The sequence below is a fragment of the Thalia democratica genome, chromosome 3 (genome assembly GCF_965202585.1).
Source record: "Thalia democratica chromosome 3, ktThaDemo2.hap1.1, whole genome shotgun sequence".
Lineage (NCBI taxonomy): Eukaryota > Metazoa > Chordata > Thaliacea > Salpida > Salpidae > Thalia > Thalia democratica.
Window position 1 is genome coordinate 98,335,537 of NC_139167.1, and position 13,663 is coordinate 98,349,199.

Here is a 13,663-nt window from a genome sequence, read left to right on the forward strand (position 1 = left end):
TTTAAATTTTTATCATTAATTTTATTATTTTTATGCAGCTTCCTACAAGTTGTACAAAAATGTACATTTCCTGAAAATCTAAAGTAAATTGCTTTAAAAATGAAAGAGGAAATGGATTTTTATTAAATTTTTCATATTCCAAAAAATTTGGTCTTGAAACTTTTGATTCCATACAATTGTATTAATTTTTTTACAAAACTTGTTGTATCTCAAAGTTTTTAAGAAATTATTTTTTTTGTTCTAAAAATATCTTTTAGTATATACTCAAAGTTCTGAATTGAGAGCCAATTTTAATTTTCGTAAAAAGAATGTTGGAACCCCTATGCCCTTGACTTATTTCATTTACAGAATATTTATTATTAATAATTAAAATGCTGTTTAACAATAGGCAAGAGAGAAAACTAATAAACCAACTAATTTGTTCTACAGAATATTTATTAGGAGTTATTAAAATGCCATTGAAAAATAGGCAAGAGATAAAACCAATTAATAAACTTGTTTGTTTTACAGAATATTTATTAGTAGTATTTAAAATGCCATTGAAAAATAGGCAAGAATGGAAACCAATTCCACCACCAAATGATCTTGATGATGATGAAGAGGTTTTTCACAATGAACACACAAATGAAATATTTAGAAGTTATGAGTTAGTTGTTTATTAAAGTTAATAAATAAATGAAATATTCAGAAATTTTGAATTAGTTTTTATATAAAATTAATTGAATATTCAGAAGTGATGAGTTTGTTTTTTTATTTAATAAACACGTAAACAAAATATTTAGGGTAATTATAAAAATTACAAAATATTCAAAATTTAAGTTAGTTGAATATAAATATTAGTGAAATATTTAGAAATTATGATTTAATTTTTTATTACGATGAACACATAAATAAAATTTTTAGGAGTTATGAGTTAGTCTTATTAGTTTTTGTATGGATTAAGTAGCAACAATTTAAATATCTCACCAAAAATGTTTCTTTTTTAGTTAAAACTACAATAGTTCAGTAAATGCTAAAGTTTTCTTTTTATATATATTAATAATAAATTTATGTTTCCACAATTTCCTTTTTCTACAACAGTTTATTTATTAATTACTGCAATAGCTCTACAGAATGCAACAATCTCATTAAAAAAAAAAATAATATTTTTATTTTTTACAGTCTCTGTAGTATTCTACAGAAAGAATATCTTCCTAAAAAGAAATGTTAATATTTTTTTTTGCAGTGACTACTACAACAGTTCTATTGAATGCAAAAGTCTTATTAAAAAAAGTATTAATACTTGATTTTTATATAAATTATATATATTTTTTTTTCACAGTGACTACTACAACAGTTCTATTGAGTGCAACAGTCTCATTTGGGGTTGCTCCATCAGAAACCACTACAATCTTACTTTCCAAGAAGCAAAGAAGTCCGAGCGGAAAGCTCTGAAGGAAATCAGAAAGATTCCCCACCGTTTACAGGTACTTTGATTAATTTTGAACATTGAAATGGTATTACTTTTAGTGATATTACCAAAACAAGAATTATTACTTATATTTATTATTTATTTATTACGTATTATTATTAATTATTATGATTCCTCATTGTCTACAGGTACTTAAAATATTTTTCAAACTTTGAACATCTGAAATGATATTAATTTAGAACTATTATGTCTACTTGTGTTAGCTTACAAGTTTTTGAATCGTTTGAATCATATGTAGTTTGTAAAAACATCAATAAAAGTCAAAAATTTTTGTACTCATTTTAATTTTTCCTAATATTATCAAACTCTGTTATTATTATTATATTTTTTTATGTAAACTTGTCACAACTTGTAAGTACTTTTTAAATAGAAACACATTTATAATTTATAATTTGTATTTCATAAATGGTACTTTTTATAAGCTTCAAAAAATTCAAGTTTGATCTAATACTATTTATATTTTTCAGAGAGTAATAGTCTATCTGGCCTCTATAATCAGAAGAAGAAAAGTAGACAAAATAAACGATGATCTGTTTAATTTCATCAAAGAAAGATATTTAGTCGGCGAAAGGGTTGAAGTTAACATTGGAAAAACTAAAACTAGAAGGTTTGGAGTAGTTCTTACTTACTTAATAAATAAATATATAATGGTTACTTGATCATAATTAATTAAAAGTCTGTTTTATGTTGAAAGGTCTGAAAGTAGCTTGAATGTTTGAGTTTTTGTTTAACTAAAGTTTGAAAAAAAAAAACTATCTGAAGGTTTGCATGGTGTTTTCTTAACTAGATTATTTTGTACTTTGCATAAATTTGATCTGTAATTTTTGATAAAATATTTCAGATGCGAGGCAGAAGTTATTAAAGTGTTGCCACGATCCAAGAAAAACGGAGCAGTTTTGAATGGAAACGGAAAACTTTCAGCAGATTCCGATGACGACACTCCATTGAGCAATAAGTTAGTTTGTGTTTGATTTTAATAAAAATTATATATTTAAATTAATAGCAACAAATTATAAACTGTCCTTTTTTTACTGTATATTTTGTTATTATTATATATTCCAGTGAACTTGTTTTGCTAGAATCTTTTTTAACAAACAACTAAAATTATATTTGAATAGTTATATTTGAGTTAGTTGTTAATTCTGTTGAATAATGATTATACACTAGTGAGTAATCAGTTAGTTTTTGATCTTTCTGTTTTAAAATGTATTTATAAAATGTATTTTCATTTTTAAACTAAGTGAATCATTTGTAAACTTTTTAGTTTTATCATTAAGAATAATCAAATTTATTCTTAAACTTTCAGTTAAAAAAAATGTCCAGTAGATAGAAAACTACAAAACCAAAAACACTTAAAAACTAATGAGTTATTATGTATCAAATATTGACATATGATATACTATTTGTCGTACATTTTTGCATTAGTAATTACTTATTTCTTTTCCTCATCTTTTTTTTACAGTTTTCAGCAATAATAAAAGAACAAAATGATAAGGTTATATTTTTAAATACAAACTTTAATAAAAAGGATAGTTCTTTTTGATGTGGTCTAGTTAAATATTTGCATTAAAAATTCTCAATAGCTTCTTTTATACTGTATTGTCTTTTACTAACAAAAGTTAAATCAGTTTAAATTACAATAACATCTAACAAAAAACTACATTTTAAAATAGAAATTTTACCTTATTTAAAAGTTATATTAATAATTTTGTAATTTTCACAATTCATTAAAAGTTTCATGTTTAGAAACTGAAACTGTTTGTGTTGAACACAAATAGTCATTAGTTTCTACTCTTTCAGATAGCTATAATGAAATTTATTGATCAATATATAAATTATTAATTAATTTTAAAATTTGTTTACAAAAGAATTGAAATTTTAATTTGTTGGTAGCAAAATAATTTACTATATAAAAGACAAACTATTTAACTCTTTACTTGTAATTTAAAAAAGTAAAATAATTGTATTATTATAGTTATTTTTATTTTGTATTCCATTGAAACCCAATGAAATTAAGTATATAGTGGAATTAGAATGATTTTAAAATATGTTTTAATAATTTTAGTATTCCATTACTTGCATGTTCAAATCGAATATTCATTCAGTTGAATTAGAATAATACTGTTTAGATACTTTTCAATATTTTTAGTATTCCATTGAGACCAAATGAAATCGAATATTTAGTCGAATTAGAAGAAGATCAACAAGAAACAGTCCAATTCCACCAAATTAAGTTTGTTTGCTTTATATATATGTAAATAATTTATTAATAAATAAATACTTAACTAGAAACAGTACAATTCCATTAAGTTTCTTTATTGTGCTAAATATAATTAGAATTTTCTATAAATATTTGTCAAATTAAAACAGCATAATTCAATCAAATTAAATTAGTTTTCAGTTGTATAAATATTTAAGTTATCATTATTAATAAATACGCATAAATTAATATACATCAAACCCTAAAACTATTCAATTCAATCGAATTAAGTTTGTTTGATGTACTAAAAATATTTAGTTTTTTATTTAAATGTATATTTTAAACTGAATTAGTATAAGTAAAGCAAAAAGTTAGTTTATTAATTATTATTTTATTAAATAAGTTGTTTACCTGTAATGTGCTCTTTACCTGTGTCAATGTTTTACTTAAAATATTTTAAGTTTTTTCAAAGTTAAAATTAAATTTAGTTGTGTTTAAGTCAGTGTGTCTTTAAAATTTTTTTATGAAGTTTGTTCGTTTTCATGTATTTTGTTTTATAAATAATAACTTGTATACAGTTTTCAAATATGGGAGATTGTAAGAAAATATTGGTAAGACATTGTATAGTAAATACAGTATAGCAAATAATTACTACTAGAATACATCAAGTTAAATTTATTATATCGGAACAGGAGATTGTATGTCTTAGGAGAAAATATTGATAAGACATTGTTTAGTAAATATAGTATAGTAAATATATTACTACTTAATAATGTAAATTATTCTTCATCTATATAAACTTCAATTAATTTTATCATATTTAAACAGGAGATTGTATGGAAGTATTGATAAAAAAATGTGCAGACTTCTACTTAAAGCTTGCATGTTCAAGCATTCTACTGGACTCACCGAAGTTTATTACGTTAAAGTGAGTTTACAAGTCATAAAATGATGTTTGTATATCTTAAACAAAAGTATAACTGAAGTATAATATGTTAAAGTGTTCAAATAAAAAAATATACATTTTTTAACTGTTGTAGTATTTAACTAATGTTGAATTCAAATACTCCTGAGATTTGTTTTAAAATATTTTTAAATACAACTGTTGTAGTTTCCAAGTTAGGTTGACGTTCTAATACACCTGGATTATGTTTGTTTTAAAATATTTTTTTGGCTTATAGTTATTTTAAAATATATAGATACAGTTTATGACCATTAAAATGTAATAAAAGTATTTTTTAATTGTGTTTAGGACATTTACAAAAAGAAGTTGAATCTATCAAACCCGAAATGGAACGAATTTTTTGTGGGGCCTCAGATGAGGTTTTTGTCTGAAGAAGTCAAAAAGGTTGCTCTTAAGAAGGTATTTTATTTTTTATTATTTTTTTAGCATATATTTAAGAGAACTATAAAACATTTTAGATATATCATATTCTTAAATTAAATACTCAAAAATTTAGTTTAAAAGTATGGTTAAGTATTAGAATTTGTAGTTTACTTTCAAAGAACAAGTTTAATAAAATAAAAGTTAATTCATTTATGTTAGTTTGATTTGTAATTTGTAATGAAACTTTGTGTAATTTAATTTATAATTTAATATAACCATCAAAAATACTAGTTATTTCCTTTATTTTTTTTGTTCATTAAGCAGATAGTAGTGACAAATTTACAGACCATTAAGAACCCGACCATGAAGAAATTTGTTCAGCAGTCAAATGGTTCCGCGAAAACAAATGGTTCCTCAAATAAAACAAATGGCAACTTGAACGGGAACGGCAAATTGAGCAAGAATGACAAGAAAAGAATTGAAGAAGAAAAACAGTTGGTTTTTAATTCTTTTTTAAAGGATATGGGATTCCAGGAAGTATTCTAAATCAAATAAAATAAAATAGTGGAACTTCAATTTAAATCAAAAATCAGTATCCAAAAATCAATTAAATTATAACTTTGACCGGATCTTTAATCTGAATTCCGGTCCAACAGAAACCAGGTATTATTTTTAAAAATAAAAAATCTGGTTGGGTCCTGATCTGGTTTTAGCATACGGTAAAATACTATATACAACTCTTTAGTCTAACTGTATTTATAAATTGTTTTTTGCTTATAAATGAATGAAACTATGCCAAGGTTCAACAGTATATCTTCAAAATATATAATTATCTTTTATTTTACAACCTTTTAGACATTTGTTTTAAACTAAACCAAACTTAGATTAAAGCTTGTCTCAGTATAAGCATTTCTATTAAAACTTAAACAGTTAAGCATATGTAAAATATTTTTTTTGAATATTCCAGGCAAAAGTTGGAGGCTGACAGACTTCGCATGGAAGAAATCAGGATGAAGCAGGAAAATGACAAAATCGAGAAGGAAAGAGAAAAAGAGAGAAAGAGAATCGAAAGAGAGAGGCTTCAGGAAGAAATGAAGCAACAAAGAATTGCTGTAAGAATTAATAAAGTAGTATAAATAAATGAAATAAATATATTTGTTTGTTGAAACTTCAGGAGGAAATGAATCAACAGAGACTTGCTGTTTGTTTATTATATTTTAAAACTATTGTATTTATTGTTTCAAGACTGTATTATGCAAACTAAGTTTCACATAGTTTTCATATATATATATATAAACTTAGTTTGCATAATACATATTTGAAAGAATAAATACATTTTTTCTCCTCTAGTAGTTTAGATCACTTTGTTTTTTTTTCTAAAAGTCAAAACATATATTATTAATATGTAATAAATAAAGTAAATAACTATAAGTATATGAGTTTTTAACTACTATGTTGTAAGTAAACAAAATGTTATATGAATGTGTATATATATATATACATAAATTTATAAAACTTACAACATAGTAGTTAAAACTCATTTACATTTTTGATACTCTTATTATGCAAAGTTTGTTTTTCTATCTATTTCCAAAATAATAAACTTGTAAAAATATTTTTACAAAATGACTAGATTATGCTCACAAAAATAGATATTATTGTAATTGTAATATTTCTTATACAAGTAAACGTCAGGTTTTTATCAAATGTTTAATTAAAGTGATTAAAATATAAGCACTAGTTACTAAAAAATAAAAATAAAGATTTTCTAATAAACAAAACTTTTCAAAAGTAATTGTATTAATTAATTACTCTAATAATTTTAATAATTAAAGCCGGAGTAAAAATTAATTTCAAGTTGTAAATTTAAGTTTATGTCTAAAACATCAAGTTTTTGGGTTTATTTTAATTTTAAAGTATGGCTTATCTTACAACAATAGCTGTATTAATAACTTGAATTTTAATCAATTGAAAATTTGATTAAAAAGTATCATATAATTTGAAATAGTGTTCCAAAAACGTTTTATGATTCACGCGTATTAGCCATGTATCTGTTTTATTCGTAAAATATCTTATTTTTCATTAAATTAAGAAATATTTGATTTAAATTTATGTAGCATTATAGTGAATAGTATAGTTTCTCCTTATAAAATAATGGAATTTTGTTTACTGCTAAAATTTATGCATCTATTTTTGATATAAAAAGCTCTCTCAAAATCAGTCTGTAAATCAGAATACTTTAGTAGAAATTTCAACTGATACATAAATTAGTTTTATTAAGTTGATATTTATGATTTATATTGAAGTTAGTCCTTATTTTATATTTTTTAATTGGTAATCATCAGTTTAAAAAAACTTGATTTTGTTTTTTGATTAAGTAGTAATATATAGTTAATATAATTTTCTAATAGTTAAATTATAGAAGTTCTAGCCTATCTATTTGTATTACTTTTTTTTAAATTATTTCCAATCAGAAGTAATACCAGCTAGGTAAGTAGTTATTATGTTTATGACAAGCAATTAAAAGTTTATAAAAATCATTGTCAATACTTCTTTACTACAATTAAATCTAAATAACACATTATTGTATACACTCTGATGTTTTTGAATAATTTTATTTAAAGTAGTACAAGAAAGTCTTTTTATAACTATAAATACCTACAGACAAGTTTTTCTCTTAAAATCAGTTAAATGTTTTAAGAACAATTTACATATAAAATTATTTTAACTCTTAATGATTTAATTAAAAGCTTTACATTATGTCTATTTAAAAGTCATATCAATTAAAAAAGTTACTATAATAATTTAAAGTTTAATATAAAGATCTATTTGATATATTTTCTTTTCTATATATAAACTATACTCCATAATTATAATTTACCTAATGCTTAAAAACAACTGTATTTATTTAAACGACTTAAAATTGTCACTAAACTATTTTCAAACAACTAAATTTGTAGCATTTTTTGAATAAAACTTAGCATAATTTAATATTAATTTTATAACATTATTTTTATATAATATAATGTAACTTAATACTTATTTTGCAGGCCAAGCAACGTGAAAAAGTAGAGAGATTGAGAGAAATTGAAAGAATGAAGGAATACATGCGACCTAGGGAAGATCTTACTTGCGATGATTTAAAAGTAAGTTTATTTAAAATAAATATATATTTGTTTATTAAATAATATAATATTACATGAGACCTAGAGAAGATTTAACTTGCGACGACTTGAAAGTTAGTTTGTTTTAATTAAATTATTTTTGTTTGTTAATATAATACACTTTGATGATTTCATTAAGCTTTAACATCGATATAAGAAAGTATTCTTCTTCTTAAGATCCTACTAAAGCTATTTCAAAACTTTCCACTGGAATTTAGTAAGTGTAAATTCCTTGTAAAAACTTCTATAATTTCGCAGGAACTTTTACGACAACTAGCTGTTTGTAATCTCTTTTAGTAGAACATTCTAATAAAAAATTCTAATCTTTTCATAGGAACTTAATTAAAACAAGTTAATAGAAACCTCCACTTTTTCACAGGAACTTCCAACACCGACTCCTTTGGACCTCCCAATTCCGCAGGAACATTTCGGGGAAGTTCTGACCTTTGTGGAGTTCTTCCACACTTTCGGCAAAGACTTCAGTTTGAGCACCCATGTTGAATCAAGAGTAGATTGCAGTTAGTATTTGATATCTAAGTAGCATACTTATTTTTTGATATTATTAAATCAAATATACTTATGTACAAGCTTTTAACACGTAGAGATACAAAATGTTGCTTCTTTTAATATGTTTAAACTTTTTAAAATAATTATTTCGTATTATTTCGTATGAACTGTACGTTTGATACTTGTAAAATTAGATATACAATGTATAGCTTTTTAACTTAAAAATATATTTATGAATAATAATAATGCTGTCTAAACGTAAAGATACTTAATTGTTGTATCTTTTGATATGTTTGATCTTTTTAGATAATTATTTTATGGGTATTAACTATAAGCCTGATAACAAATTGATTTTTTGTGTGTTTGGATTTTTTTGTTAAAAATATAGAGGAAATTCATTAGTAAAAATACAATACAGCCTTTGTATCCTATTTAAGTTTCAAAAAGTCCTAAAGATCACGAAAAGTCTTTTAAAAAGTAATGTTTTCTTTATTGCTAGTTTTATTTTTCTTGTTACTTAAATTAACAGGTAGATTTGTCTTAAACATGTCTCTATGCTTAGAAAAAACATACTTTTATGTGTATATAATTATTATATTGTGTAGAAAAAAATAAATTTTTGAATAATCTTAGTGTCTTTAAATAATCTTAAGCAAAATTTGTAGCGAATAAAAAAGTTTGGTCTGATACTAATGTGGGCTTAAAAGTTAAACACTTTTTTTTTGTGTGTATTTGAAAAAAATATAGCTGTTGTAAAGTTCTCATAGAAGAATACTTAAGTATTATGAACAATATAAGTACAGGTATCTTTAGAGAATGTTTGTGTCTTTAAAGAAGCTTTTTTTCGAAACGTTTAAAATCTCATTAAACATGATAAACTGTAAAACATTTATTAGCAAGCTAAGAGTTAGGCTAGCGTAAAACGCACCCTTTAAGCAACCACTCAAGTATAAGAAACATAGATGTGTGTAGTCAAAAAGCAAGTTTATGCCATCTGATATGCTTTTATAAAAGCCTAAGCTTAAAGTTCAAGTAAACCAATTTTAAAACCAAGAAAAGTTTTTACTCTTCGAGCTTTATTAATTCTCTGCTGATTATTTTTGAGTGCGGAACTTACCAAACTTTTTACACGTAGGAATTCTAGAAAGTTCCATCAGCTTTCTTTCTACGCGCTCAAAACCATCTCTCTCAAAACTGCTGCTTGCTTGTTGTGTTGAATACTGCTGCTCACTGTTGCTCGATAACTGTCCGCTCGAATGCTTTGTGCTTGAAGCCATATGAGATATATGCTCTTTTTAGCACAACACTGTATCATACAGCGCTTTACTACTGCTGTGTTTATTGACTTTTCCATGATTACAATGTGTGTTGCTTAGTTTTTGTGTAACAGAAGCTACCTGTTCTCACTATGTTTCGTGTTCAGGTAAAATTACTTTATAAATTACACAAAATATAAATGAAATTTCTAAGTTCGTGATCAATTTATAAAACAAACAACAAAAGCAATGTTTAGTTTTTTTTAAGTTTTGAAACGTTGCATTTTAAAAGTACTTAAAATAAAATTTTAAGTTTAGACTAAGTGTTTATTGACTTTCCTTTAAAAATAAAGCTTGCTTCTGTCTTGCTTTTTATAAGTTAAATGGTTTAATGTGTTTATATGGAATTTTGGTTAAGTCTTAAAACGACGTTTAAAGTTAAGTGTGTAAAAGTTTTTTAAAATGTGCTCATTTATAAAACTTTAGTACATAGCAAAAATAATGTGTGCACTAAATTAAAAGATGTGCAAAATAAAATTCGTGCACACTAGCTTAATAGCTATGATTTTCATTACAACAAGCTAAAATTCAACCAAAAAAAAAATAAACATATCTATATTGTTAAAAGAAAGTTCTTACCAAAAGTTACCTTTAAAAAGTTATTGATTCTATTTAATAAGTCTCTTTTATTAAACTGTGCACTTTTAACTTGTTTTAGTGTGTACATAATTTTTATAAAAAGTGAACTAAATTTTTTGAGTGATAGGTGATTAATGATATTTAAAAATAACATATATATATATAAACAATAAAACAAATGGTTGTTATTAAGTTCATTCACATGAAACTATTTAGTGTAAATATGATAGCTATCCTTTGAGATTTTAGGTAATTTTATACGTCATGATGAGTTCATGATGATCATATAAGCTGGATTTTTTATTTTGTTTACTTTTTTGTTGCTTTCAAATCAATAGAGTTCTAAACTTTTCTTATAAATGTGTACTTTTAAAGAATGAGTTTAACATTGAGATCCAATAGCAATTCTAATAGGTCTTTAAATCATCTTAAGTAATATTTTTAGTGATAAATAAGTTAAGTTGTTTTTGTGTGTAACTTAAAAAAAACTATACTTAACTCCATATTCACTTTAAGTATATTGTGCATAAATATAAGAATAGGTATCCTCGAAATTTTTTTGTGTGTAGAAACTTTCAAACATGTTTGGTAATTTATTATAAATAAGTTAACAATTTTAGTATGGTAAAAAAGTTGTTATAACTCTACAAAATTGGTTTAAACAAAATTTTTGATCATGTAAGTTTGCTTTAGTATGTTATGCACAAACGTAGTATAATTGATATGTCTCCGTAAAATAAATTTTGCTTATAGCTTGTGTTATTTTTTTGAAGAAAGGTGGAGATGTATGTATAAATATTTAAAATGTTTCGAAATACTTTATAATTGTATTTTATAATAAGGTCTGTTTATTTACTATAATAAATAAAAAGGATACTGTAAACATTTTTGCGCAAAATGTTCGTTTCTTTAGAGATTTTGGAAAAGTCTTGATAAGTGATGCTTGAATTTGAAAGAGTGCTTAAAAATAAGAGTTAATTTTATTATTAATTTATTATTATAAAAGTAATTTTTTACTAAGCCAAAGTTGTGATGATCTTGTAAATACACACTCATCATTACACAAGTGTAGTAAATTCAGTATGTATCCTAACTAGTTTTGTGTCTTTAAAGATCCTGGTAAGTTTTATTGAAATGTTTTAAAGCTGATTGATCATGTTAATATGTGAAAAAATAATAACCAGCGAAAAGCTAGGCTTGTATTTTGGTTATTATTTTGTGTATAACACTCCCTATAAGCAAGTAGTTTGATTACAAATACACAGCGTGCTGAAAATAACACCTTTATAAAAGTTACAATTTGTTACTTGAAGAAATCTACTTTTCAGTTTAAATTTAAGGAGATCTTTTCAAATTCTATTTTTAGCTGCAGAGTACTAAACAGATATATTTTCCATCAGGAACTTACCAAGCTTCACATACTTTACACGTTGAAACGTTGCTAGAAAGTTCTGTCTACTTTCTTTCTACGCGCTCAAAACCATCTCTCTCAAAACACACTGCTTACTTTTGTGTTGAATACTGCTGCCTACTGTTGCTCGATAACTGTGCGCTCGAATGCTTTGTGCTTGAAGCCATATGAGCTGTAAGTTGTTAGCACTGCTGTATCATACAGCGTTAAACTACTGCTGTGTTTATTGACTTTTTATTGCTGTGTTTTTCCATTATTGTTATGTGTATCTGTACAACAAAAGCTACCTAATTGACTCCGTTTCATTTATAAGTAAAATTTATTAAATATATACATTTTATTTGAGTTTGGGGTAATTTATGAATTTAAGCATATCTTGAGATAGTTTTTATTTATATTAAATTTTCAATAAACAATAAAGCGTTGTTTAGTTATGCTTTAAACTTCAAACATTGCATTTGAAAGTTCATTAAACATTTTTTAAAACTTGTTGTTTAATCAGGTGCCGCATTTATTAACTTTTTTCTTATAACAAAATTAAACATTCTTAAAAAATTCTGTCTTACATTTTATTAACTAGAATTTTTTTATTAAAGTAGTTATGACTTGAAATAAATTTTATAATGAACTCTATTAAAGTTATTTAAAGTGTGCACATTTTTAAGCACCCTTATAAAAGCTTACTGCTGTGCACAAGAAAAATGTTGTGCACGAAAAAATAAATAGGGTATGCTTGAAAGTAGCTATAGCAAACTCAAATTCAACCAAAAATATATACATATAAATATTTAAATGTAATCTTTATTAATACCTATTTAAAAAATTTGATACTCTTAAATTTTAGTGCCCTTATAGTTTTTATAAAGTGTTAACAAATTTTTTGACTGATAGGTGATTGATAAGTATTTCTTGGTAATATATATATATTTTTTTTTTTTGATAATAAAAAGAAAGTTATTGTACAACAATTTCATTTACTATAAATCCTTTCTGTAAATACAACAACTTGTACATCCTTTAAAAGTTTGAGGTAATTTTAAAAGATCTTGATACATTGGTTAAAGTGTTAAAGTTGGCTTTATTATTTAGTGTATTTTTTGTTGTTTTTAAACAGTGGCAACCCTGGTTTCCTAACTTGTCTCATGAATATCTACTTCACTAGAACGTGTTTGACATCCCACAACATTTCTAATATGTCTCTGAACTATCTTGAGCAACCTTGTAGCTAATAAAGCTGATTAAAAATATTTCTTTGTGTGTAACTATGAAAAAATAAAGTCTTATTCTCAACTTCTTATACAAACATACTGAGAATATTATGCAGAAATAAAAGTGTAGGTATCCTTGATTTTGTGTGTCTTTCAGATTTTAAACTAGTGTTGGTAGCGTTTTGTAAGTAGTTGAGATAATTTTGTTCTGTTTAAAACCGTATTATAATTGAATAAGCTTATTTTAAATACTAAGTTTTAATCACAAAAGTTTAATTAAAGTATTATGAACAAACATAGTATAGTGAGATGTCTCCAAAACATGTTCATAACTTTTTTGTTTGTTATATGATCGGTAGATATCTCAATATTTGTTTAAATTGTAATCAAACGCATAGTTTTGTATTTATTTGTTAATTGTAACTGTTAGTTATATCGTTAATAAATGAGAATGATACGGTATATATTTAATATAAGCAT

The 13,663-nt window shown here is 24.3% G+C and overlaps 1 protein-coding gene across 2 annotated transcripts in view; it reads left to right on the forward strand.

Moving 5' to 3' along the window:
* Nucleotides 1-516: 516 nt before the first annotated feature.
* Nucleotides 517-13,663, forward strand: part of LOC145831393 (bromodomain adjacent to zinc finger domain protein 1A-like) — a 35,017-nt gene continuing 21,870 nt past the window's right edge. For both annotated transcript variants that reach the window (XM_082938646.1, XM_082938647.1), the window contains exons 1-11: nucleotides 517-646; nucleotides 1,322-1,466; nucleotides 1,939-2,078; nucleotides 2,313-2,426; nucleotides 3,621-3,704; nucleotides 4,500-4,599; nucleotides 4,924-5,034; nucleotides 5,344-5,492; nucleotides 5,966-6,110; nucleotides 8,049-8,144; nucleotides 8,542-8,680. In XM_082938646.1, coding sequence (XP_082794772.1) covers nucleotides 534-646; nucleotides 1,322-1,466; nucleotides 1,939-2,078; nucleotides 2,313-2,426; nucleotides 3,621-3,704; nucleotides 4,500-4,599; nucleotides 4,924-5,034; nucleotides 5,344-5,492; nucleotides 5,966-6,110; nucleotides 8,049-8,144; nucleotides 8,542-8,680 — 1,336 coding nt within the window. In that variant the 5' untranslated portion in view covers nucleotides 517-533. The remainder of the gene's footprint in view (nucleotides 647-1,321; nucleotides 1,467-1,938; nucleotides 2,079-2,312; nucleotides 2,427-3,620; nucleotides 3,705-4,499; nucleotides 4,600-4,923; nucleotides 5,035-5,343; nucleotides 5,493-5,965; nucleotides 6,111-8,048; nucleotides 8,145-8,541; nucleotides 8,681-13,663) is intronic.